We start from the raw sequence: 26,360 nt of genomic DNA on the forward strand, positions 1-26,360 counted from the left end.
TCTCGGTTCCACCCCACATTGATTTCTAGTTTTTCAGACCAATACCTTTGTCTGCCTTGCTCATGTCTGTAATCCTAGAACTCCGGCTCATGAGTCTGAGCCCAGTTTGGGTAATTTAGCAACTTGGCGAGACCCTGTCATCTCAAGATTAAAAAAAAAATTAAAAAGCCCAAGCTCAATGCAAAGGCCCCATGTTTAACCCCCAGTACTGCAAAAACAAAAACAAAAACACAACAAAACCACCTTTTTGGATGTAAATAGATATCCCAGGAGTCTTAGCTAAATAAAGGTCAAACAATATAGCCTCTCAGACAAGTATGATTGGGATGATAGTTTCCTGGGTGTTCAGTATAACTTCTTACCTTCAAGGTGAACATTACTTTTTTTTTTTTGGTACCGGGGATCAAACTCAAGACCTTGCACTTGTGAGGCATGCGGCGGAACCACTGATCTAAATCCCTGGCCCTGAACATTACTTTTGTAAGGTTGATGGCGATGTTGCTCTTTTACAGGGAGAGAACAGAGGCACAGAAAGGCTAACCAGTCTTTTCAAGGTTATACAAGCATAGAGTAGAAGGGCCAGCATTGTAGTGCAGGTATTTTGGACTCTAATTCCAGTGTTTTCTGTAGTGTACTGGTCCAGACAGTAAAGATCCAGTGTCTAAGAAAGCCCCGTGCACTTTGACAAGGATTCAGGGCCATACCTGGGCCTCTACAAATTCATGCATGTTCATGCGTGTTCATGCATGCCTTCATTTCCAAAGACAATCACAGGAGCGGATCTTACTGTTGTAGAGAATATGCTTAGAAAAATTTGCTTTTGTAGGGAAAAACCCCTGATTTTACTTGTATTTTCTACTTAGTATTTCATTTAACCATTAGCTGTCATATTACTATGGCAACTCTCATGTGTAGCACGCTGGTCTTTTCAGACATGTATGTAGACAGTTGTAAACATATTTACATACCATAGGAAATAAAGTCCAAGAGAATACTCAACTGTAAATTAGCCCCGAGAAAGCAAAATATTGGGCTTGTTTGCCACTGTATTCATTACACCTAGCCAAGTGTGTAACACTTTGTACGTATGTAAATATTTGTTAAGTGAATATAAGAGTGATTGAGAGATGTTGTGCATTTTTTTTAACATTTTACTAATTGTATTATTTAATTATATAAGTATAACAATATATAAAGAAAGCAAGGGAGTGATTTGCTAAGCTGGAAAGACAAAGATGTGAATAAACAAAGAGAAAACTTTTGACAAGGAAAAAAAAAACTTCTCAAGAAGCAGAAAAGGTAAATTATCTACACTATTCTTGCAACATTGTTGCACTTATTTTGCCCAAACAAAGCTAGCCAGTTGGTACCTGGATGGCACTCTTGGTGTTTCTAATACTCCACCCTGGCACCTCATTTCAGTTTTGTTAATGTTTTCTTTCTACTTCATCTTTCTTTACTTTTTTTGAATACAAAAAGAATTTTGAATAGTCCTTTGTACTTACCAAGTTGCTTTCATAATATTTTATTAAATTTTTAATATTAGCTTCCAAGAATTCTTTTTAAAATCTCCACTTTATAAAATATGAAATGAAAATTAAGAGAAATGAAGTGACATGTTATCTGACCTTCTAAAAATTCACTTGGTCACTAAAAACCTCCTTTAATATTATAATTTCCTGGATCAAAGGTGTAAAATTGCTTGTTTTTTCCCTTTCTCCATGGGATTGGTGGTTATTCCCTTAGAATGACTGATTCAGACTTTCCAGACTTTCCCCGCTCAAGTTGCCTCTTCCAATCTTTCTGTCCTCACTTATGAATAAATATGCCACCAACTTCCATGGGATAAAGCAGTCAAACTGAGAATATCCTTAAATAAGTAAGCACTTGCTATAGTTATAGCACTTGCTAAGACAGGGTTCGGCATTGAAGTGCTTCCCCTACACTGCTTATCTATTCAAACTTATGGATTGCAATACCTACAAAATGATTTAGCAGCTGTCGGGGATTGCAGAAAGGTGAAGTGTTACACAGCAAGGGATGGAGAGCCTTACAGTAAAAAGCTTGAAATGTTTCAGAGTGATGTAGCTCGTAGACAGTACATGATACAGCATAGATTGAGAAGCTATGCAACATTATGAATGATTTGTTTGTTTGCTTTGAGATGGGTCTCACCCTGTTGTCTTGAACTTTCAGGGTCACATGATCCTCAGTCTGCTGAGTAGCTGGGACCAGAGGCCTATACCTGTGCCGTGGTGCCTGGCTTTGAACACATCTCCGAATGGATGGTTTTAATGAGCTCTTGGCAGTTTGGCTGTCCTAATCTCAAGGAACATCTCTGTTGCTTTTGTGACCCAGCATCATTTGTCCTTCTGGTTCTCACATCCTGTGGGGTACTATTTCCAAGTAATTCAGCTGGAGTTCCTTTATCTCCAACTGCACTGGTGACTCAGGGCTGGCCACTTCAAACAATGGATTCCTCAAACCATAGTGATCAGTTTTGAAATGGGCAGATGACACGTGACCGTCAATGAGACTCAGTGAGACTTTGGCTGGGAGCCATAGAGAAGGGGCTCCTTGTGGCAAGGGCTTGTTTATAATGGGACAAATAAAGAGAAAGCAGAAAAGAGAAAAATCCGTGTCCTTATGACGTTGGTCAAATTCCTGTGTCTGATCGTCCCACTTCATTTGTTTATAGGAAGCAATACATTCTCTTTTTGTTTAAGCCAATTTTCTGCCATGTTTAATTAAGAATCCTAACTGGGGTTAATCCATGTCTAGGAAGTTCAACTCAAAGTCAGGTCCAATTGATGTCAGTATCAATTTTCATAGGAAAATCAGAAGGAAATTGAATTTTCAAGTAATACTTGCACTTGGTAAAAGCTAGTAGACTTCTATTGTATAAAGCAGAGGCACTTTAGTAAAAAGTGTATGGATATCATAAAGAAAATAGGAATAAAGTCTTCATTCTATGCTATGTTTTATATTGTAATGTATAATTTGGTGACAAACCAAAAATTACATGGAATTCATGTTAAATTTATAGTACACAGTCTTGTCAGTAGCTGCAAAATCAGAGATATATGATTATCTAGTGATAAAGCCTTCTCATAAGTTAATTGGTTTATCACAATGTTTATACAAATCATTACTATAAAACTTAAAACTTGGAGATAAAGCATTTTTTTCAAAACAGTATTTTTGAAGAAGAAACATAGTTTCAATTGTAGTTTTTGTACTAGGCTGGGATGCTTAAAATTTTATTTTTCTTTTTTAACAAAAACTAACATTTATTTTAAACAATGTACTTTTCACCTATTCATTTCTTTCCACTAGTTAATCCTGCAAAATAGAAATTGATAATATTGTGATGTTTCGAATGGGCCCAGAAAGATCCGCATTCTTTGAATTCAAATCCAAAATGATGTCTATTCATTTATGTTGCTTTTCTGGCTAGCGAGATCGAGGTTGTTGTAAGCTATAGAGTTCTTTTTATTATGAAAACTACTACACCAGTGTGCAGATATATGGTCAGGCCAAGGGGAGGGGAATATTCCTTGTTCTCTGCCTTGATTTAATATGAAAAGGGCAAAAGTTCTGGCTTCCAAGAGGTTTAATCTTCTAATTAGCAGTCCTACTTGAAATTTCATGTTATATTGATGAGCTCCACCATAGAGGAAGCAAAAACCTTTTATCTGGTGGGGTAGGGGCTCATTAGTAGGACACAATAGGAAAGAAAATTCAGGTTTGAATATTATTTCTGAGCATTATGGTTTTGCCTAAAGTAGAGGGGACTTAAAACGTTTTTTTATTTTTTAGAAACCTAGACTCCTTATAAAGAAAATTACTATTAGACTCATGTTTTCATTAGAAAATTATAATGGGCTGTGTTATGCATATTTTCTTTGAAGATCAATCGAATAGCTTTTCCTACATTTCCTCAAGTGAAGTGATGTGTTTATATAATATCAATGTTAACATACTGAATGATAATCGTAATACTTTTGTTCCTTCCTTTTGAATAGCATTCTTTTATTTCTTAGAATTTCATTCTTTGGGCCCAGGAAATTCCTTTTCCATTGTTGGGCAGCTGTTCTTTATTATTAGCTTTGCTAGATTGGCATTTCCTAAGGAGTAAATTATGCTTAGAAAGATGATGCAATAGGATTCTGACAGTGTGAATTGAAATTTTGGTGCTATTCTTTAAAGAGAAGACAATTTAGTTTTACTTACTAGATTTGTAGAAAACTAAGCTAAATAACTAATATGGGTATGTCTGCTCTAGCTCAAGTGCAATATATCACCATGAACTTGTGAAGATAATAGAAATTTGGAATTGATACAAGTGAAGCTCTATCAAACTCATAGCAGCAATATTTGGGAGAAATACAAATGAAAAGTATTATCAAATACAAAGGCATCATTGATTATTACGTTGTAGGCGCTTTTGTGTAGTGTCTGTTTTGGGTTCATATCAATCCATACTAAACTGCCTATTGATAACTTATCCTTAAGTGAATGACTGAGAACTTAAGTTTCTTACCTGTGAGACTTGAAAATCTGCCTGGAGATTTCCAGATGCTAAGCCACTTAGGAGGACAATTTCATTTTCTTTTGGCTGTTGGACACTCATAGAGCTGATAAGTTTTGGAAGATCTGGTGAAACATTGACCAGTTTCTGTAGAGCAAGAATCATCATTAGCTTAGATGATTTCTTTTCACTTCTAAAATACGATCCCAAGCTATTTCATATGCAAAGGTGATTTACTCATTCTACAGATTACTTAATCTACTAAGGCTGTTACTGGAAAAAGTTGTATAAATTAAAGCATAAGAGTTAAGATTGGAATAGAAAATTTAATTTTTAAAAACTCTTTAGTTCTAGATTTTCCAAAGTGAACATTTAACAATTACTGTCATATCATAGATAAAAACAGTATTTTGGAAATATTTTTCCTTTAAGACTTGGATTTGGAGAACCGTTTCCTGATAATCTTCTATTCTAATAGTCAACAACAACAACAATAATAATAAATGACTAACTTTGGTTTTATTTTGACTATGTGCTCAGCAGTATGCTAAAGACTGTATATATGCTACATCTTACTGCATTTAATCTTCACAACAGCCCTATTTGGATAATGAACTATTATTACTTTTATTTTGTACCCGAGAGCCTAAGGTCCAAAGATTAGTGACTTGCACAGATCAGTGCCAGTGTGTCTCCTGTAAGCTGTACCAAGAGGTTGTCTCAAGCAACTCACATAAATTCGTCAAACATGGAGTTCTTATGAGGCCAACCTGCTTTCATCCTCCCTGTTGTCTCTTTGAAGGACTCTGAGCAAGAATTCCATCCAATAAAATAGTATGTGCAACTTATTTTTTTAAATCTTTGCAGCTCTACACAGATGATGGTATTCGGAGCTTGGTGAACATTTCTAATGGATAATCTGTGTAAGCAAATGGATTCTTTCAGAAGCTAAGAAGAAGTATAGGAATAAATTGAATAATTGCAACCACTGATGGCAGAATAACTGGGTCCTGAGTTACTGTACAATTGCTCTATTGTTCCATGATAATCAAGTTGTAAATGGGATTCTGTTATACATTGAACAGTATTACACCAAGTGGTGAGGTCAAATCTGATTAGCTTTGGGTATGGAATTAATTCTTCCCCTTGCACGGCAGGCTCTGTTTCCAAAGAACTAACTGGACATTCACGTGCTTACATCTTGCCAGGGATTTACATCAGCTTGCTCACAATCTGAGATGACCTTGGGCCAATGAGTTCTTGCATGGTTACAAAATAAGTTGAAGCCCCAGATGAGTCCAAGACAAGAAAGGCAAGGTTAGAGGTAAAGTTTCATGAAAGCAATAAGAAGGAGCAAACCTGAGGCAGAGAGACATGCTGGCTGGCAGAAATTAGGTTTTATAAACCCTTTGGAAAAGTTACATCAGAGTGGGTGTTTAAGAGTGAGGAGAGAAGAGAGTAGCTACAGAAAGAGCTAGTGGGTAAGAGGAAGTGCCTGATGGAACCATACTGCCTGTATGGAAAAGCAAGTTTAATAAATGTAAGAAGGGCAAACTGCGTGGGAAAGTAGCAAGGGAAAGTCAGGGAAATGGGTGTGATGAAGCCACCTATGGAAGAGCCCCTTATAAAATGAGCATCCTTTGTAGATGAACCCTTGTCATGAGCTCCTGGAAGCTCGAGTCCCACTTTTACCTGTTGCAGGTGCTCTGTGCTACACGGATCCTTGTTCACATCCAGGTTCACAAAGCACACCTGGGAAAGAGAGGAGCAAGGAGTCAATTAAATGAAAACTCTGTCGATCCTTTTAGAAGAAAACAGAATGCTCTAAGCTCCTGTTTACAATTACAACAAGCACTTCTGTCCATCTTGCTCTTCTTACTTCAGGCCTTCTTTTAATATAGTGTGCAATAAGTGGATTTTCCTTTGCCTCTGTGTATATAGTGCAACGTAACTTTAAAAATCTTGTACAGATTGTTTCTTCATTGGTCATCTTAGATGATGGTTTGAATGAGTTGAAAAACAATAGGTACAATATTAAATAGTTTCGAACAACAATATATTCATTGTTATGATTTAAATCCCAGGTGCATCACATAGAAAATAACTATGAGAGTTCTGATGGGGCTGGAGAGAAAAAGCTTAAGGAATGTTTCAGGGAGGTGACAGAATTGTTATTTTTTTTTAAGACTGTGTTTCGTAGGAAAAGAGGGAGGAGGTTGGAAAGCAGCAGTAATACATCGAGGGGAGAAAATGCAACATGTGGTCAAAAAACAAGGAGGAAGAGTCTGATTATGGTCCAGGCCTGGAGAAAAGAAGTGTTGGAAACAAGATCTTGGAAGAATCATGTTGGGTGAGATAATGTGAATGAAATTTTTTATCTTGCTAAAATCACCTGAAAGTTTTTAGTCTTGCGTAGTTGCTTTGATCGTATGAAACAGAAGATATGAATTATCAGGAAATTTAATTAGATGTTTGGACTTATTAGATACCTGCAGATAATGGGATGTTCTGATTTCAATTAGTTGTCTAGGATTATGGCTTCTCAGACAGAGCCCATCCCTTTTCTAGTTGAAATAAAAAGACAAAAGAAAGCAAACAAACAAAATGATTGGAAGCTTTTGAGGAAGCCTTTAAAAACTCTCACAGTTTACATATTGCTGGAGTATGAAGACCATTACTGCTTTATTCCCAAATAACAGGGACTTTGTCAAATGTCACAGGCTCACAGATCCTACAGTGACTTTCTAGACAGTGCCTGCCTGTTGTGATCACTTGATGGGTGTTAGGGAGAGAGAAGGGCCGGGAATGCTGCCTACACTCCCCTTCCAGGTTCCTTTCCTCTGGGATGTTGGGGAGGCATTGAGCATAAGTACCTTTTGGGACAGCACTGGTAGAAGCACAAGTAGTAGATGGAGGTTAGAAGCAGTTTATGATCGAGAGCAGTTTGAAAATATTCATACAATAATTGCAATTTTGCCTTTGGAAAGCTAGTTCAATATCCATTAATACTCAAGGACTTTCATCAAGTTGCATCAAAAGACTGCAGTTATTGAATTATTTAGACAATTTTCCATTCATCTTAAGGACAGGCCCGTTACCTTGCCCTTGGGTATCAAAAAGCTCTTCTTATTCCATATCTCAGTGGGAGAGGGGAAAACAGAGACCAGAGACCAAGCAGAGGCATCTACAATAATAATTTTCTTCATTCTTGGTTAGAATATGAAATTTGGCTTGCATCTGATGGAAATTCTTTACAATTGTTAGCTTGGCCAAGATAGAAACAAAGCCAGACAGAAATCAACCTCTTGTTTATATGTGACTTGCATGTCTCCCTGTATCCTGGTGGTTAGGATGAGCCAGGTTGATTAGTATGTACCATTGTAATACTAAATCCTGAGGTATGTACAATCTGGGAAAAACTTCTTTAAGAAAAGGAGTGATAAAGTCTTAATTTGATATAAAAATGAATATTTTTTTCAAAGAAAGAAGAAATGACTACAATGTTCAGTTTTGAAAAGCTTGAAATACCACAAGTATTGAAAACTTTTGAAATGGTAATATTTTAACTAGTCAATTGCCCAATTATACCACCATAATTTTCCCCCCATGTATTTTTGACTGTTTATTCTTTGATCACCTCTTCATATGATAAAAATTTTATAGTATCATTTTCTCTAGGGAGAATGGAAAGGTCATTCTGTCTCCTTTTAATATGGTTGATTGAATTTTGTCAACTAACCAGAATTTTATTGACATTTATTGTACATTTTTTAAGCTTAAGGTCATATTTAGTGGGTAGGTACTATATAATTTCTTTCATGTATGAGTTCTTACAGGCATACTTACTATTACTAGGATCATTATATTTTTGTGTTCTATCAACAAATATTTAATTGATTCTCCATCGTGGGATTCCATGAAAAAAGAAAAGAAATGCATGATGTTTATAAATTTTAATGCTGCAATAACAAATAAATTCCTTTCAGGAGAGATTTTTGTGTTGATTGGGTATCATTAATAACTCAATTTTGTATTTAAATCTATGTGTCCTATGATCGGAAGAATGTTACATAGACTAGCTCCTGGCAAATATATCTTGTTTCCTCTCCACTCCCTACATAGATTAGGTATTGGGAAATGTAGGACATTCTCATATGACGTGCTCAACCTGACGCTTTTGTGTCACAGGCAATTCTGCTTTAGTTGCCATTCTCTGTAATAGGAATACACCTGGAAACCAATCCTGCATAGAGGTGGCTAGCAGTCACTTATGAATACATGAAAGTGACTCCAAACCCCACAAATATGTTTCCTATAAGCACAACCCCAGTCAGTTTCTCTTAGACCAGATCCTACAAATGCCTAGTTCACTCCAATGAGGGAAAACAAGATGTGATGGGAGTCTGAATGGAAAGAAATAATTGTAGTTAAAATATATCACTGTTGAAATTGAACAAATGATCTCCCTGTGGTTCGTTAGCACCTTCAGAGCAATGGAGCTGGTGTTAGGCTCTGGTTTAAGGCTGGGGTGGGGTGAGTTCAAGGAGAAGATTGAAGCAAAGAGTCCAACTTCCTGCTTCCCAAGGACTCCAGAAGCACGTGGTCAAGAACTCTAACTTTCCTGTTCAAGTGCTGAGTGCTACTCTTCTGTCTTTATTATGGTTTTAAATTAAAACATTGGAAGAATAAATACCACTGAGAAAATTGTGTCACTTTATGATTTTCATATCTACATAATCTAATATTTTCTCCGTTTGGTATTATGGGTTATTTTAATCAAGCAATCTCGATTATGTTTTTATTTATAACTCCTTTTTCATAAGCAGAGTTCAGTGTGAGATTTTTAAAATGAAACTTTTGCTGTGAAATTTTGTTGGTTACTTATAAAATATTTTTTTGTAAAATACTATTATGAGAAAGCAGCTGACATCAAAATCTAGTAAACTGGGACAAAGTGACATAGTTTTTAGGTGGTTTGTCATTCATACTAACTTCTGTGAGGTAACTTCATCTACAAACCAAGTCAGACAAAAACAGTACTACTGTATCTTTTAAAAAACAAAACAAAACAAAACATGAAAGGAACTTGATTGTCAGCACCAAGCCCAGATTGTGGACAGTTTTATGTTTCCGTGTGTTAACTTTAGTGGACATTTTAGACTGTTGAGAGAGTCAAATACAAGAGGCAAGAAACGTCAGTGTATTATGTACCCACTTAGGGCAAATTACTGTGACACCTTCAACTTCCTCCACTGAGAATTTCCCCATCTCTCTTGAAGTCAGTTAATATCCAATACGGAAATCATTTTTATGGAGACTCTGATTAGAAAATATTAATCAAAAGAGGGTGTCAAAATGCCTTTAAAATCTAGGCATTTGAATGGTGAATATAACCAAATGTATACTTATGGTTTATCTTACCCAAAAAACCCAATTCCTTCTTTCCAAAGCTTCTAACAATGCAGCCATCTGGCCATGTGAAATGTGACAAGATTTCTTAATTTGATGGTATCAAAATGCTGATTCACATAGCTTCCAAAGAAAAATTGCCTCCTTTCTTCTCCCAATGACATTTGCTGGATTCAAGGATGCTGGGCCAGAATTATCTTCTAAAGAGTCACATTTTCTCTGATTAGTACTTTAGATTGATGATATTAAAATGGTAATTTTTACATCAGTGTTGATATGCCATCAGGCTGCCAGACATTCTGAACACACGACGATTTGGGAAAATATTGCATTCGTATCCAATTTTCCCTTTGAAATGACTGTAGCACTCTCATAATATGAAATATAAAGTTTTATTTATACTTGAGACCATCAAACTTCTCTGCTTCTTGTTGTCAATATTTAAAAAATAGATTTGAAATGCTGTCTCAGAAGTAGCTATGCAAGCTGTTTGTGATGAGACACTAAAAGAGTATAGAAAGTTCTAAAAGATGAGAGATCTTTTAACCATACATTAATCAATTTTACTGCTAGCTTTTAAAAAATTAGTTTAAAAAGTCTCTAAGCGAGTATTTGTACCCAATGAACACTAGAACCAATGAACTAATGAATTTTTACACTTAAGATGCTTGGAAAAATGTGCTGTGGGTTATATAAAAATAAAGTGGCAGTTGAAAAACATCATATTTTGCATACACAACACTGTTTTGCTGTATGATTTTGTAATGAATAGCCTTTTTGTGGCTTATTAGCCACTGGCAATTCTTCCAGTGTGACTATTTTGTTTTCTGTCAAACAGCAGTTATTGGCTGAACTTCACTGTATGCCACACAATTCTGTTCACGGGAGACCTGTTCTCTATATTTAAGGAGACTTCTATACTTTATTTCTTTCTCTGGGATCAACATCATGGTGAGTTCTGAGATCTCTCAGGGAGGTTAAATCATGATTCTCCAAGTATTTGTCTGTGAGAAGATAGTTCTGCATTCCTTGAAATCTAAGACCCCTAAGGAGTATACAATCTTGGCCTAAAGTAATTGCACAATACATGTTTGCTGAGTGAACCTAGGTGGTAATGGTAGGCTGAGGTTGCTGGCTTTGCCCTTCCTGGGCTCTGGTGGAGAAAGGAGACTGTGGCCGTGTTCAGTGGCTTGTCAGTTGTCACGTGCGTCCTAGCAATTGAGTAGCTAGTGACTTTCTACTACTCTAGTCAGGAGTCCTCAGGCAAACAATAACTATGAAAATCATTCTGATTTCCTGAAAGGGGAGGGAAGAAAATGGACTGGAAACTAATGAGAGAGGGGGGGGGGTTGGATATCAAGGACATCAGTAGGGCTTAACATCATATTTTGGTTTCTCCGAGAATCAATTGTGGTAGAGTTCTGAAGACTGAGTCAAAGTTTTGGCTCCCCAACTGCAGAAGAAGTAATACCAATAATCATTGAATGAGATCATATCAAATTAATAGGCTTCTGGCCAGCAAATGAAACAACCAACAGGATAATGAGGCAACCTACAGAAAGAGAAAAAATTTGACCAGCTACTCCTCAGAGGACTAATAGGTAGAATATATAAAGAAGTTTTAAAAAAATGCTTTGTTTCTACTTCTCCCCCCCCCCCGCCCCCCGCCCTTTGGTACCAGGGATCGAACTCATGTCCTTGTGCTTGTGCTTGCAAGGCAGGCACCGGAACCACTGCTCATAAAGGTTTTTTTTTTTTTTTTTTTTTTGGAACTGGAGATCTAACTCGGGTCCTCGCGCTTGCGCAGCAGTTGGCGAAACCACTGAGCTAAATCCCCAGCCCCGTTTGTATTTCTTAATGGGCTTTATGACTGTCAGCTCTCAGCCAATGTCATACCGTATATTAGTTGTTCATTTGTGTTTTTTTGAGTTTTAGTTTATTAGTCCAAGAGTGTACTACACAAATGTTTAGATTCCTTGTGGGAAGGTGGTGCATGTATATAACACATCATTGTATCAGTTTAGGGACTTTTGGGTTGTTTCCAAGGAAATATCTATCTTTCAAAATCTTTCCTGGTGAAGATTTGGAAAATACAGGCTAAGATGATCTTTCACCGTGATTGTATTTTCTCCCATCTCAGCAATAAGAGCTTACTGTTGCTACTTCTTCCTACTGAAGGGTATTTAAGAAAACAGAGCCCCGGGCCGGGGATTTAGCTCAGTGGTTTCGCTGCCTGCTGCGCAAGAGCAAGGACCCGAGTTCCATCCCCGGTACACCGCCACCCCCCCCCCCCCCAAAAAAGAAAAAGAAAACAGAATCCCCAAGGATGGTGGGGGAAAAGGTGAGTCAAATTTCACTTGGAGCTGGGTTTATCTGGACTCTGTACTTTGTGAGAAAAGAATGTGGTAGATTTGGCTCCACTTTGCTTACAACCCTTCATAGAAGCTATTTAGATTACTAATGTGCAAAGAACTGATAAATTTCTGAACTGTCAAGATTCATACCCTGGGGTAGTGCAGGAAAAGAAAAGTTGATGAATTATTAAGTAGATGAATTATTATAGGCACTACAGGTGATGGTGAATATCTCCTATGCTATAGCAAGCCTTTGGTCCCCTTGCAATTGAGATGATTCTCCAGCCTTCCTCTTTGCTTACTGTGATGAAGCCAGACTTCCAAGAGCCACAGAAATCTCTAGCAAGTTTAGTATTTCTATGAGAGTGAACTGTGGAATATCACTGCTTTTCAATTTCTTTCATAGAAAAATGGCATTTTCATAAGGTTCAAGATAAATAATTTGAGCAGGAATATTTATAAAGAACAGTTATTTCTGAGAGTGTAAAACAATTAAAGTTTGTTTTGTTGTCTGTAACTACCCTTTTTGCCACCCAAAGTGTATTTTCTTGGCATATACATTTTTACTTCAGTTTTTAAAAACAATATTGACTGACCAAAGCATAATTTACTTTTTCTAAACCTTTATTACTTACGTGTAAGTACAGAATGTTACCTCATTTTTCAGGGCTATGGAGCATTTAATAAAGAAATACCTTTCTTCTTATTTCCAGCAGCATTTATAACTTAATTTGTTTAAGTGCACACCAGTTATGGGGCTGGCTCTTATCATATGCCATAAGCATTGCAATTTACATTGCAAATGTAGATTTGTTAAAAACAACAACCATGATGAATCATCATGTATTACTTCCTAAATATGAATAGTAGTCTTTGAGAGAACTTACAGATCTGAGACAAAAGGGCCTCTGTTATTCAAGAAAATCATCTTGGGTCAAAATAAGCAAAACTAACTTTTATGCAAAGATCGACAGTGTGGATCTAATGTGTAATTTTAATTTCTCAACACAATGTGTGAAAGTACAAGTGAGTTTGCTTCATTAAATAATTGAGAATGTATTTGTCATCAATATGGTAAAGCTAATCAGTCAAGTGACAAAAATCTCCACATATTAATGAACAACCCATCTTTGACTATAGAGTAAGAGCAAAGTGCCAGATATGACAAATTGAACATAAACATCACATTTTTATATTATGCATAAATTTAATGCTGTCAATGTTCAACTATGCTTCCATTAAATATTACCTCTAACCATTTCACCTTTAAAGCAATAAAATAAAATAACCTCTGGTGGTTTCATTTATTCTCTTCTTAAAGCTATATATATTTGCACAAGGAAAATGTAAAAACAAAACATAGGAACTCAAGTATTGTAAACAAAGTACTTTTGTGTGTGTGTGGTAGTAGGGATTTAGTCTAGAGTTCACACTGAAGTACATCCACGGATCTTTTGATTACTTGTATTTTGAGACAAGGTCTTGCTAGGTAGATAAGGCAGGCTTGAACTTGGAATCTTCCTGTCTCAGCCTCTCGGAGAGCTGGTAGTAGAGGTTTGAGACACACCTGCTTAGCTCAATTATTCTGCTATTGCATCTCATAGTGATGTTTCATTCAATGATAAATCACATATATAATAGTGGCCTCATTATAAAGGAGCTGAAATATTTCTATCACCCATTGATTTCACAACACCATCATATTGGATGCATTACTCATGTGTTTGTGATGACGCTGGTGAAAGTGAAACTTCTAAGCTGTTGCCTGTTTAAAAGTATAGCACATATAAGAATACACAGTATGCAATACTTGCCAATGACAATAAATGACTGTCACTGATCTATTTACCATTCTTTTAGCCTCTTATAAAAACGTGTAGGTTAAAGGGAGTGCCACGCTTTACGGGCAGCAACCTCATACATCTCGCGTTTACTCTTTCTCATGATTGCATCATTATCTTGTCCTAAATTTATTTATTTATTTTTCTCTTAAATTCTTTTATTGGTACAGTTTAGGTACACAATACATTTACATTCATCATTGGGATCTTGTACTTTTACATGATGTTTCTTTGTTCTTATTTTTTCCCCATTCCCTTGCCCTCCCTTCACCCCCTCCACCCCTCCCTATCTGCAAAGACTTTGTTTCCATTTATTTCTTATCTCATATTTTTCCTTTCCCTTCTTTCCTTCCCCCTACCTCTCCCACTTCCCCTACCCCTTTGGAACTTTTCTTCCTATTTCACATTATCAATTATTAATTTTAATACTTATTTACACTCATCCTAAATCTATCTAAATCTATCTCATCCTAAATTTAATCTCACATACTTTTGTTCATAGTAGCTCTAGGAGTAACAGGTCACAATATTTTATAGCCTATACATTAGAACATATGTGTATGTATTATGTTCATCATATAGTCTTGGTGTGTCATACGTAGTATGCTATAGGCTATATTATGTGTGTGTAAGTACATTTACAAGATGTTTGCCTAAGAGTACATTTCTCAGCACTTGTCCCTGTTGTCAAATGAATCATGACTCTACATGAAAGACATTCTATTTAAACACTCACCCCCACTGGGAATAAATGATAGTTAACTCAATGTTAAAGTGCAAAAAATTGATCTCAGCTAGACCTTATTTATACCTCTCACATTTTTGACAAGTGGACTACTAAATAGTGCCAAACAGTACCTCTCCAAAAGCTTCAGGTATATTTGAACAAACACTGCATCTATGATAATTAAGTGACACTAAAATCCCATTAGCATAGCTAAAATATATGAAAAATAAAAACTCAGTAGCAATTACTAAATGTACATCATAGGTGATTCTACAGGGGGAAATGGTGATATTTTGAAGATATAACCCTTAAACCTTGCTGCTGTGGAAGAAAAGGTACTTTTGTTTAAGTAGAATTATCTAGATTATCTATATTGACAGAAGTTATCAGAAAGTGGTTCTCGGTTCCATGTCATGGGTTGCTAAGAGCCAGTCTATTTGGCCTGTTCTAGTCCAAGGCATATATCTAAATTACTGTCTCCAGAGAGGAGATTCAATGAGCTGTTTAGAGCCACATTCATTTAAATGTTCTAATGGACTGGCAAATGCTGGGAAGTAACTTGCTTTTCCAGTAAATGAGCATCAAACGCAAGCCTTCGAAAAATGAAATTCTGAGGTCTGTATTTTCCACACAATCAATAGATAAATAAAACAATTAGAGGAAATACAAGGTAAAACAAAATAATGAGAGAATATTGTCGTGAAATGGATAAAACTAGTCTTGCATATTTGTTTCCTTTAGCAATGATTCTAATGAACTAAATGATTAACTAGTTAATGATTTGAATTAACTACTTAAAATAGAACATGGAAGACATTCTACTAAATGAAATAAGCCAGAAACAGAAAGATAAATGTGTATGGTCTCACTTATATGTGAAATCTAAAGCAGGCAACCTCACAAAAGCAGAGTAGAATGACAATTACAAGGTGCCAGGGCTGGGTAAAGAGGAAATGTTGGTCAAAGGCTGCAAACTCTCAATTATAAGTTCTAGAGATCTAATATGTATCCTGATTTCTGCCATCATTGCCCAATTTATTCCCTTGAGCTTCATTGGTTTGAGGCAATGACTTTGGAAAAGTGGCCTTCATGATACAAGTTGTAGTCTGAGGTGGCTCAGGCTGTTCATAAGGCAGGGCAGATAAATCTCAGCCTGCAAACTTTAGTTACAGAACCAAATGTCTGACATAGATAGCTGTGGTGGATCAACTAATGGTCAACTTGGAATGTCCAGCTGAACTGAGTCAGCAAGATTCTGGGCATAGAAGACCCACCTGAAGATCAGCGTAAAAGGAGAACTGGAGGGAAAGATTGTATGTTGTTGATTTTCCTAGAGAAGCTTGTCATGGATGCTTTTCCTGATAGGAACTTAGTTGTTCCCATCATCAGAGGAACTTGGACCTTGCTGTCCCTGGGGGTGGCTGCTGTTTTCTTTGGGGAATCTCTAAGCGTTGCTTCTTGGCTCCAGTGCAGATCCCTTAGCCTGGTGGCACAGAGCCTTCAACCTGCAGGTGCAGACTTTCTGGCTTCCACCACTGCCCTTTGGCCTTCCCCATGCAGAGCCCTGATATGGACAAGCGTGAGCTCTAGGCCACTGGCTGGACTACTGCGGGACATTGCTGTGGGATCCAGACCCTCAGCTGGATCCTTCAGGTCTCCAGTGCATGGACAGATCTCTTGCACTCCTCTGCATATGACTTTTTGGGTGAATATTATAAAATAATCCTGTAAATTATGTGTCTTGTGTTAAATCTACTCCTGTGCAGGGCCGGGAATTTAGCTCAGTGGCACCATGCCTGCCTGGCAAGTGCAAGGTCCTGAGTTCAATCCCTGGTACCACAAAAAAGAAAATCTATTCCCTTGCCAATGCTGACTGCAACAAAATGCAATTCAAAAGTTTCCCAACACTTTATATTCTCTTACATTACCAAAAATCATTGATAGCCACAGGGGGCTTTTAGTTTTACATTTCCTATACCAATGTTTCTGACTTTATTCATTAAAGCATCCATTAACCGGGCTTCACCATTTACAGAAAAAAATAAATAAAGACTCCTTTGTAGCAATATAGCTTCCAGAATAAAGTTTACAATTCCAGGTCACAATGGAAGAATACTGTGAACTGTCTATGTGTTGTCTTCCACAAAGCCTCTAAAAGTGTCCTCCGCCTGCCTGGGAGGACAGAGCTGCCCTGGCAGGGCCACCCAAGCCAAGCTCACCCCTCTGTCAGTTCCACATCTCATCATCATTCCACATCTGTTACCAGCTAACATTTTCTTTCTTGAAAGGAAAGCAGAATAGAGTATAAAAAATATTCTTGGGCTTCACAAAGTCTTGCCAAACTCATTTTTTTATTTCACTGTGAGTACATGAATAAGTTAATAATCAAAAGTGAAATAACTATAAAATGCAAGTGTGAGTATATGTCGGGAAATGCATTTCTAGTGTTTTATTTCAACGTGGAATCGCAGAGTTTTAGAGAAGAGAATAACTTTAAAAATCCTTTAGCTTAATGCTTTTTTTTTATCTATTAGGAAATTGAATCCCACGAAGATTCATATATGTCATCAATGTTCCCTCATTCGCTTTTTCATGCATTCATTCTGTCTCTCTACTCACTCATTACTTTATTCGTTTTGAGAATTTTTCTAGGCAGCTCCCTCTGCTCCTGAGTGAGGTAGTGACATGCAGTGGTGGGATGAACAGGATGGTTTTGTGTCCTGCTCTCCCTCATAGTCCAGTGAACTCAACTAGGATAGGTATTTGCTGATCTGAAATAGCAATAAGATCACTCTAAATGAAAACAAAGTGCAGTGAGTGCTACAGAAGAAGAATGAATTGAATTGAAACCAAAGCCTGGACTCTGAGAGGCAGAAATTTAAAATGATCAGATATGGTTTTGACTGGATTAATCTAGGGTGCAAAGTAAAAGATTAGATACCCTACAGGGAAAGGTGGTTGGTGCGGAGTCCATTGTCTTGATGGGATTCTGTGATTTATAATTTAACAGGCAGAAATAGAAGATTTCTTTCTGAGGAAGACTCACAGGAGATAAAGCTGTGACTTATTTTTGCCTAATTGTCAGCTGGGAATGGAGAATCTTCATGCCCCTTGAAATCTCATTCAATTCACTGCCATAAAAGTGGAGAGGCCTCCCAAGATTTCTGCAGGTTGTTCTGTAGGAGAGCAACTCTGATGTGAAACTCAGTCCCTTTGTTATTTTATGCTGAAAAAAATTTCACACCACATCTTTGTGTTTAGTAGATCATCTGAACACCTTTTGGTGTAAACAAGGTTGGAGGAGAGTTTACTATTTACCAGGAACCTCTGCTCTTTATTCTTTGCCTCCCAATCCAACTGCTCCTCTACTCACTCTGTTCCTTGACCTCCAAATTCTTGTCTCTTTATCCTGCAAAGCTGTTTCCTGGCTGAAGTACAGGAGCCCAGAGGAGGAGTGTAGAACAGTGCCGGAGAGCCTTGTTCCAATCTCACCTCTGCTTTTATTGCTTGTGTAAATGACACAGCCTCTCAGAAGTTCTGTATCATCACCCATGAGATGGGATGAATAGCAGTATCCATCTCTTAGGGTTTAAAGACATAAAGTGCATCACATAGTAAATTCTCTATAAACTCTCTTGCTTTGTTATTAGTTCTTCATACACATCTCAATACATGTTAACAGGTATTTATCTTTTTAAAATCAAAGTGATATATAGACACATTTAAATCTTTTTTATTTTTTTTTGGTACCAGGTATCGAACTCGGAACCTTGCACTTGCAAGGCAGACGGTGGAACCACTGAGTTAAATCCCTGGCCCAACACATTTAAATCTTTTAATGAAACATACCTGCTTTCTGCCCCATTCCTCTTGTGAATGTCCCTTCCCAAAATAACTTCACTTTCTTCCAGTACTCTGCTAGTTATTGCTTACATATGGTAGACATTGCCTCATTATAGAAGATGGATTTTTAGCCCATCTGTCCCCCTCTTTCACCCTACTGCCCTTCCTTCTCTCTGGTTGGTATTTTTATATCACAATTTTTAACAAATCAATATCTAATTTTTGTCTGGTTCTGCCTAGGTAGTGATTGTTCAGTAGAAACATTGCTGCTTACTGTGATTTTTTGGGGGGAGGAGAGAATTGAACTCAAGGCCGTTGCACTGAGCTACCTCCACAGCCCTTTTGAAAAAAAAAACTTTGAAAAATGTTGAGACTCTCTAAATTGCTAAGTTACCCTGTCTGTGTTCAAAGTTCTAATCATCCTGCCTCAGCCTCACAGAGTGCTGGGATTACAGGCATGCACCACCACGCCTGGCTGATATTTTCTTTTTCTATATGATTCTCTTTTTCACTGGATTTAATCTTTGCCTTATTGTTCAATCGACATTCATCCATTTTCATCTCCATAGGGTGGACCTGCTTCTCTGCCCCTTAACTTTGAGTTTGAATATGGGACTTCTTTGGCTAATGGATGTACTTCCAGTGATGGTTTGATGCTTGTGTGGTGGCCTTGTCCTCTTTGTGCCTATACCTGCCATTGTCCTGACACGATCATGCTCTGAGGCTAGGCTATTGGGTGAGTGGGGGGCTTGAAAGATACATGGAGTGCCAGACCTGGCCAACAAACTTAGACAACACCCACCCTAGACAACCAGAACATCCATGTGAAGTATATAAGTGTATACTGCTGAAATTTGGTGGCAGATTATTTCCTTAGTCTTTTCAGGCTGGTATAGTACAAGATACCTTACACTGGCTAATTTATAAACAACAGAAATTTATTGCTCACAGTCCTAGAGGCTGAGAAGTCCAAGATCCAAGTACCAGCAGATTCTGGGTGTGGGATGGACCTGTGCCTCATAGATGACACCTCCTTGCTGGGTCCTCCCATGGAAAAAGGGGTGCTCAAGCTTTGTTGCTCCCCATATCAGAGCACTGGTCTCACTGATGACCTTCCTGAGCTCTACCCAAAGGCAGTCAGTCACACTGAGAGTTAGGGCTTCCGTATATTAATTTTGAGGGAATATAAATATTCAGTACTCTGTAGCCACCCAATTTCTCCAGAGAAGAATTCTTTAATTTATTGCTTGGGACATGGCTGTTGCAAGTCTGGCTTGCAGAATTATTGGATTTTGGGAGTATGGAGGGCTGAGAAAAGTCACCTAAGTGTGTGGACTTTCATTTAAACTCATTTTTCAGTGCTATAATTTCCCCGACCTTTTCTGGAATATGGCCTGCTGTCACTATGGAAGAAACGTTAGTTCTATTAATTTACATAAAAGCTGTCAGTGGAGAGCCTACCGTGTTCCAGCTGGTCTTAAATGTTGAGCATGCAGCCATGAACACAAAACTCTCAGTGAAGTGGCCTCTCATGTATGTCAGGTCAAAGAGGGAGCTTAGAGGAATAACTCTTCCTTCTGCAGTCTTGCAGCAAACACCCTAGTTCCAATCTCCTGCCTACCTTTCATTCTAATAGCTAGTATTGGCATTTTCACATGAAGTCTTCTGGTGTTCAGCTTCTAAACTCTGTTATAATCTGTTTCATTTCGTTTTCTGAAAAGTTGATGTTTCTCACCCATTGTTCATTTGTGTGGATTTGTTTTACCATCTTTTATTCTACCTCAAGTATGATTTTAGAAAGGAGTTGAGATAAATCCATGGATTTAATCATTTATATTTAATGGTAGCACTTTAAACATTTCATCAAAGACAATATGACTCCTTAATGAAACTCTGGTGTCAGGTATTAAGTTAATCCGTTTTCTTCATTTAGTGCATAGGCATGATTGCCTTGGCAGTGATAGGAAAAAGCAAATCGCTGCATACAGCCAGTGGACACAGCCCAAGGTAATAGGATAGAAGAGAGTGTGAGAAAGTATTTCAGAGAAAACTAGAGAGGATTTGAAGATCAACTTGGTAGAGCGAGACAGGAGTGGTGGAAAAGGTTCTATGAACTTTTGTAAGTCTTGGTTATTTGAAAAATAATAATGTCCTTCATGTAAAACACATATGAAGGTGAAGAGAGAAATTTTTTAGGGCAAAAGAGGCAGAGAGATGATAAAAGAAGAGCAAAATTCAAGACAGTTGTAGGGTTAGGCAGATGATATGGCAGTGGGTAGAAGGGTTATTAGGGGAAACTAGTGTCCAGATTAGAAGAATATTGTAAGAAATTTGGTGGTAGATTAGTTTATTATACACAGATGTAATCAGGTAACCCTAGAGTTCTCCAATTCTGTTGTCTTCACCTGGGGAAAGGAAGGAAAAAATTGTCAGAATTCTAGGTGGAGATTCAGAAAATAGGTTTGGTTCCGCAGTAACCTTTGCAAACAGAATTTCTAACATGGAGACCAGGACATCAGGGCATTTTGGAAAAGGTCCCAGGTGATGCTGGGTACTATATTGAGAGTATATTGAGGTGGTTCTGAGGTACTACATTGAGAGTTAAGAGCCACTTATAGATAAGCAGAGGGAACAGGATGTCTTCTCCAGGGTTCTTTGAGTGGAGTGAGAGTTAGATCTAGTGTTAGATTTAGTTATCATGTTGGAGTCTCACCACTCTTTCTTAGGTGGGGTGAAAATTTAAGGTACATAAAGTGGTTTAACAAGATTGGGGAATCAGAAGAGAGAAAGGATTGATGACAAAGAAGGAATATTAGGCAGTTTATTTCTTTCAGTGATCAAGTAAATGGGGAGGGAGAAACAAAGAGGAGATAGATGGATAAATGGTAGAGTAATAGAAGTAAGAGAAAATACACATATTAAAACTATATAAAAAAGCAAAATGATAGAATGACCATGAAATGTCAAGTAATTAACAAAACACCACATACTGGCTTTCTGGATTTGTTTTCCCTGGGGAAGATTCATTCCTGCCACAACTTCTCTTTTACCTAAAGGGGGAAAACCCAAGGAACTATGAAGGTTCCAGCTCAGATGCTATGAGGAGCTGGGCCAACCTTTCTGCCTTCTGGTGACAGCTGGAGACGAGGGGGAGGAAGTGAGGCTTCCCTCTGAAACCTACGCTGCCTTAAAAGCTGTTCTTTGCGACAAATCTTCATCTTCAGAGATCCTGGAGTACCGGGGGCATTGCTTCTCCAACTCTTTTTTTTTTTCCATTAAGTTTATTGGTACATTTTAGGCACACAATACAGTTACACTCATCATTGGGATCTTGTACCTATACATGGTGTATCTTGGTTCTTATTTTTTCCCCATTCCCCTGCTCTCCCTTCACCCCCTCCAGTCTTCCCTATTTACAAAGACTTTGTTTCCATTTTTTCCTTTTCTCATGTTTTTTTTCTTTTCCCTTCTTTCCTTTCCCTCACCCCCCCCACTTCCCCTACTCCTTTAGACCTTTTTTCCTATTTCACAATATCAATTATATATTTTGATCCTTATTTACATTTTCAGTTTCACACACTAGCAAAACTATTCGGTATTTACATGTGTGTCCTATTTATTTCACTTCAGAGTATTGCCTCAATGTGCATCCATTTAGCTATAAATGTCTCTACTTTCTCAGTCTTTATGGCTGAGTAGTACTCCATTTTATAAAAAACTCCACATCTAATGGATGCATACTGAGGCCATACTCTTAAGTGAAATAAACAGGACACACATGTGTGAATACCGAATAGTTTCTCTAGTGTAAGAAACTGAAAGTGTAAATAAGGATTAAAATGATTAAAATGAATAATTGATAAATTTAAAATAGGAAGAAAAGGTCCAAAGGGGTAGGGGTGGCTGGAGAGGAAGGGGAAAGAAAAGAAGGGAAAGGAAAAAATTATGAGAAAAGGAAAAAATGGAAACAACATCTTTGTAAATAGGGAAGGGTGGAGGGGGTGAAGGGCACACAGGTAATGGGGAAATACAAGAACCAAGATACATCATGTACAGGTACTAGCACCCAATGACAAATATTGCATACCTAAAATGCACCGATAAAAGAATTTAAGAAAAAACCCCACATCTTCTTTATCCAGTCTCCAGTCGATGGGCACTTAGGCTGTTTCCAAGCTTTAGCTATTACAAACTGTGCCGCTATAAACATGGGTGCACATATATCACTGTGGTATGATTCTTTTAATTTTGAGGGGAAGATACCCAGCAGGGGGATAGCTGGGTCAAATGTGCTTCTCAAATTCTACTGGGTACATTGCTGCTGGTGTCTCCAACAGTCCTGACACTTCAGGCATGAGAACCTCAGGCAAATTTCCAATGCGATGAGACAGATCTGATCATGTTCACAAGACGAATTTTTATGTTGTGCACACCAGAGCTCCTCCTTCTATCTTCAGTGATCAAATGAAGCTAAAAATTGCGCTACAGGTCTCCTCATTTTTAGATCTCTTCTTAAGTTTCACCTCCTTAAAGTATTTTTCAATCATTTTGCTGTTACTGTCTCTATCAACACTTTGTACTTTGTAGCACAATTTGTATGAACTTTGTTTAATTATTTCTTGTTTTTTGTGACCTTGCTAAGCATGTGCTCTACCACTGAGCTATACCCCACCTCTCAAATCTTCTTTTCTTCTCAACTACAAGACAGAATCAAGAAGGCAGAAATCACAGTCCAGTGCTCTGTAACCAGAAGCTGTCGAAGTCATGGTTAGCAGATCTCAATAAGTAACTGTGAAGTTAATGACCAAGTCCTTGATGGATATGCAGAGAGAGTGAAGTGGCCACATCATTTCTTATTTTGGCTCAAATCTGTGTTGTTTTGGACCATCCTTTCCTGCCCATTTGACTGGGAGCTGTGTTTCGTGAATCCTGGCATAACCTGTTATACCTGTTTTCCCTTCTCACCAGGCTGGAAGGTCTAATTCTTTCTGACTTGAGAGCTCCTGAAATATTTGGTTTTACTTTAATTGAAGCAAACAGCTGAGTAAATAAGCAAAAAATGCCTTCTATTTGCTCTTCAGGAAGTACTATATAATATATATACATGAATTGGAGAAAAATAATAGTCCCTCGAGGAAGATATGAAGTCAGTCAATGCTTGCTCGTTTAATATTGATAGACATGCTCTTAAACCAGTTAAAAGACATTTTGAAGTGTGAGTAGGTAGAATTGCCTTTACATTCCTTGCTACTTGCTCCTCTTTTACTTTCAATATCTCCATGTATACATATTCAGGCATATTTTCAGGTGAATCAGCCTACTAGCGTTTCTGAAAGTAACTTGAATAGTACTGGTGGACTGGAAAGAGTCACTAGAGCTCAGAAAAGGCACATTGAACTTCCTCAGTGAACTAAGAAACATGTATCTACATTTGACAACTTAACCACATGACTTCAAATACCACCACACAATTAGGAAGGGAGGTATGAACGCAAGTAGTGATTAACTAGAATTTTGCTTCCACTGCTTTCATTAAAGTTCTTTTATATCATAGATGTAAAAATGTTCTTATGCTCTCTGCAAGAATTCTATAATATTTTAAATATGTATACTATTGAAACAATATACTATAAATAATGCTTTAGACAATTAATATTAAATAGTCCTTTGCACCCATACAATTCCTATCTATTATGAACTCAAAATAGTTTGACATCATAACATTGGACTTAGACTATGTCACTGAGGATAGTAGGCAATAGAATTCTCAGATATTAAGCAAGACTCAAGCAAGGCTATCTCTTTCAAGTTCTATCTTTCTCTATTGTCCTCCATTTCTACATGATTATTGGAAGTTAAAAACTGATGGGTTGTCTTATTTTCACCTTAGGAAAATTTGTGAATGTCCATGATAGTAACAACTGAGAAGTCGCACTACAAGGGACAGTGCCAGCCTCAAGGGAGCATGTGCCAGAGGACACTGGGCAGAGGAGAGGAAGGAAGGTTTGAGTAGATTTGAAGGTGCTATGGATGAGTGCAGGGAAGAGTGGAAAGGCAATAAAGTAGTGAAAGAATTCTAGGTATGGATTAGTGTCTGCCATGCTATTGTGACAAGAGGGAGCATTTAAAAAATAGAAGAATGGTCAAAGTGTGGGCAGTGAGCATGAGTATTCATGCCAGAGCCTCAGAGGGCAGGTTTCCGATTATGCTGGGCTGTACAGGAAATTTCGCTTTGCAATACTGGTATTAAACCCAGTGCTCACTGAGTTATATCCCCCACTTTTTCTGTTGTTTTGAGGCAGGGTCTCACCAAGTGGCTTAGGCTGGCCTGGAACTCTGGTCCTCATGCCTCATCCCATGCCAGGTAGCCGGGATTACAGGTGTGTGCCATCTTTTGAGTACAATAGAAAGCCAACGAGGACAAGATCCCACACCGAGGAAGGCTGATGTCACCACGTGGGCGTTCACCTTCCTGTGCACCGTTCTCTCCTCTCCTACCCAACATCCCGTCATAATTAGTCTCATTCAATCTCAGTTTCTTGTGCAGCTACAAAGTTGTTGAGATCGACCTACATTTTCGTTTTTGTTTCTGCTGCCGCTGCCCAGTTCAGGACCTCATTGTCTGTGAACAGGAGCAAACACGTTTTTTGACATCTTCAACTCCAAGTCTTCCCATTCCAGTCCATTCTCAATCTGCTCCCTCAGCCTAAAAGTCTCCCATTTTTCTCCAGGGTCCATAGACACCTTTGCAAAGGGTGTGGGTGACTCCGTGTGCTAAGTGCCCTGATGTGCGTTGCCTCGTTATATACATATTATGCTGCCCTTTGTGTTCCTTTCTGTTTAATTCTCTGACAAGCCAGGCATTGCCATCTTACTGTGTTCCGCTAACCAATTCTACACCTTAAAGTCTAAGACCAATGGTACATGTCCGGCATCTGCATTCCCTGGTGCTCCTGCTCAAGTCTTTAGTGCTGCTTATAGGTCCTGTTGCTCCGGCCCCTTCTACCCATCAGGACCTTCACACAGACTGCCCTTGAAGACCTTCTAGTGCCCCATGGTCCCCTACACATTCGGCTATGTAGGCTTGTAATATCTACATGGTAGTAAATAGAAGAGTCTCATTTACAAGCTCCTAGATACAAATGTCTGCTTACTCATTTACATTTAAAACATTTAAAAAGCTTATATATAGTGAAGCTCATCCTTACAAGGGTACAATTCTATGAGATTCTGCACAATCATAGATTCTTGTAACCACTATACAATACCAAACAATTCCAACACCTCCCAAATTCTCTTGTGTAGCTCCTTTATAGGCTGACCCCCTCCTCACTGTTAATTCTAGTGATCATTCATTGTTTTCTGTCCCTATAGTTCTGTCTTTTCCTGTTTGTCATATAAACAGAATAGTATGGATGTAACCACGTAAGACTGGACGCCTGCATTCAGCAAGAGGCATTTGAGGTTATCCATGCTACGTCAGCTATCCATGTCAGCACTTTGTTCCTCTCCATTGTTGTGTAACACGGGCATGCCATCCCATGCCATGGTTTGTCTCATCTGTTTACTTATCTGTGTAATCGCCATGTCCGGATTTCTGTATGAACACAAGCGTTGCTATGGGTACACACTTGCAGTCAGGTTTCTGAGTTGTG

At 38.0% G+C, this 26,360-nt stretch overlaps 1 protein-coding gene across 6 annotated transcripts in view; it reads right to left on the reverse strand.

The window, feature by feature from the left end:
- Sphkap (SPHK1 interactor, AKAP domain containing) overlaps nucleotides 1-26,360 on the reverse strand; it is a 154,788-nt gene that overhangs the window by 37,987 nt on the left and 90,441 nt on the right. For all 6 annotated transcript variants that reach the window (XM_087209340.1, XM_087209338.1, XM_087209336.1 and 3 more), the window contains exons 4-5: nucleotides 6,224-6,283; nucleotides 4,544-4,678 (exon numbers count right to left, since the gene is read on the reverse strand). In XM_087209340.1, coding sequence (XP_087065466.1) covers nucleotides 4,544-4,678; nucleotides 6,224-6,283 — 195 coding nt within the window. The remainder of the gene's footprint in view (nucleotides 1-4,543; nucleotides 4,679-6,223; nucleotides 6,284-26,360) is intronic.

Source organism: Heterocephalus glaber, unplaced genomic scaffold (assembly GCF_053883595.1).
Source record: "Heterocephalus glaber isolate CG9 unplaced genomic scaffold, H.glaber_assembly_v1.0 deba00001004, whole genome shotgun sequence".
NCBI lineage: Eukaryota > Metazoa > Chordata > Mammalia > Rodentia > Bathyergidae > Heterocephalus > Heterocephalus glaber.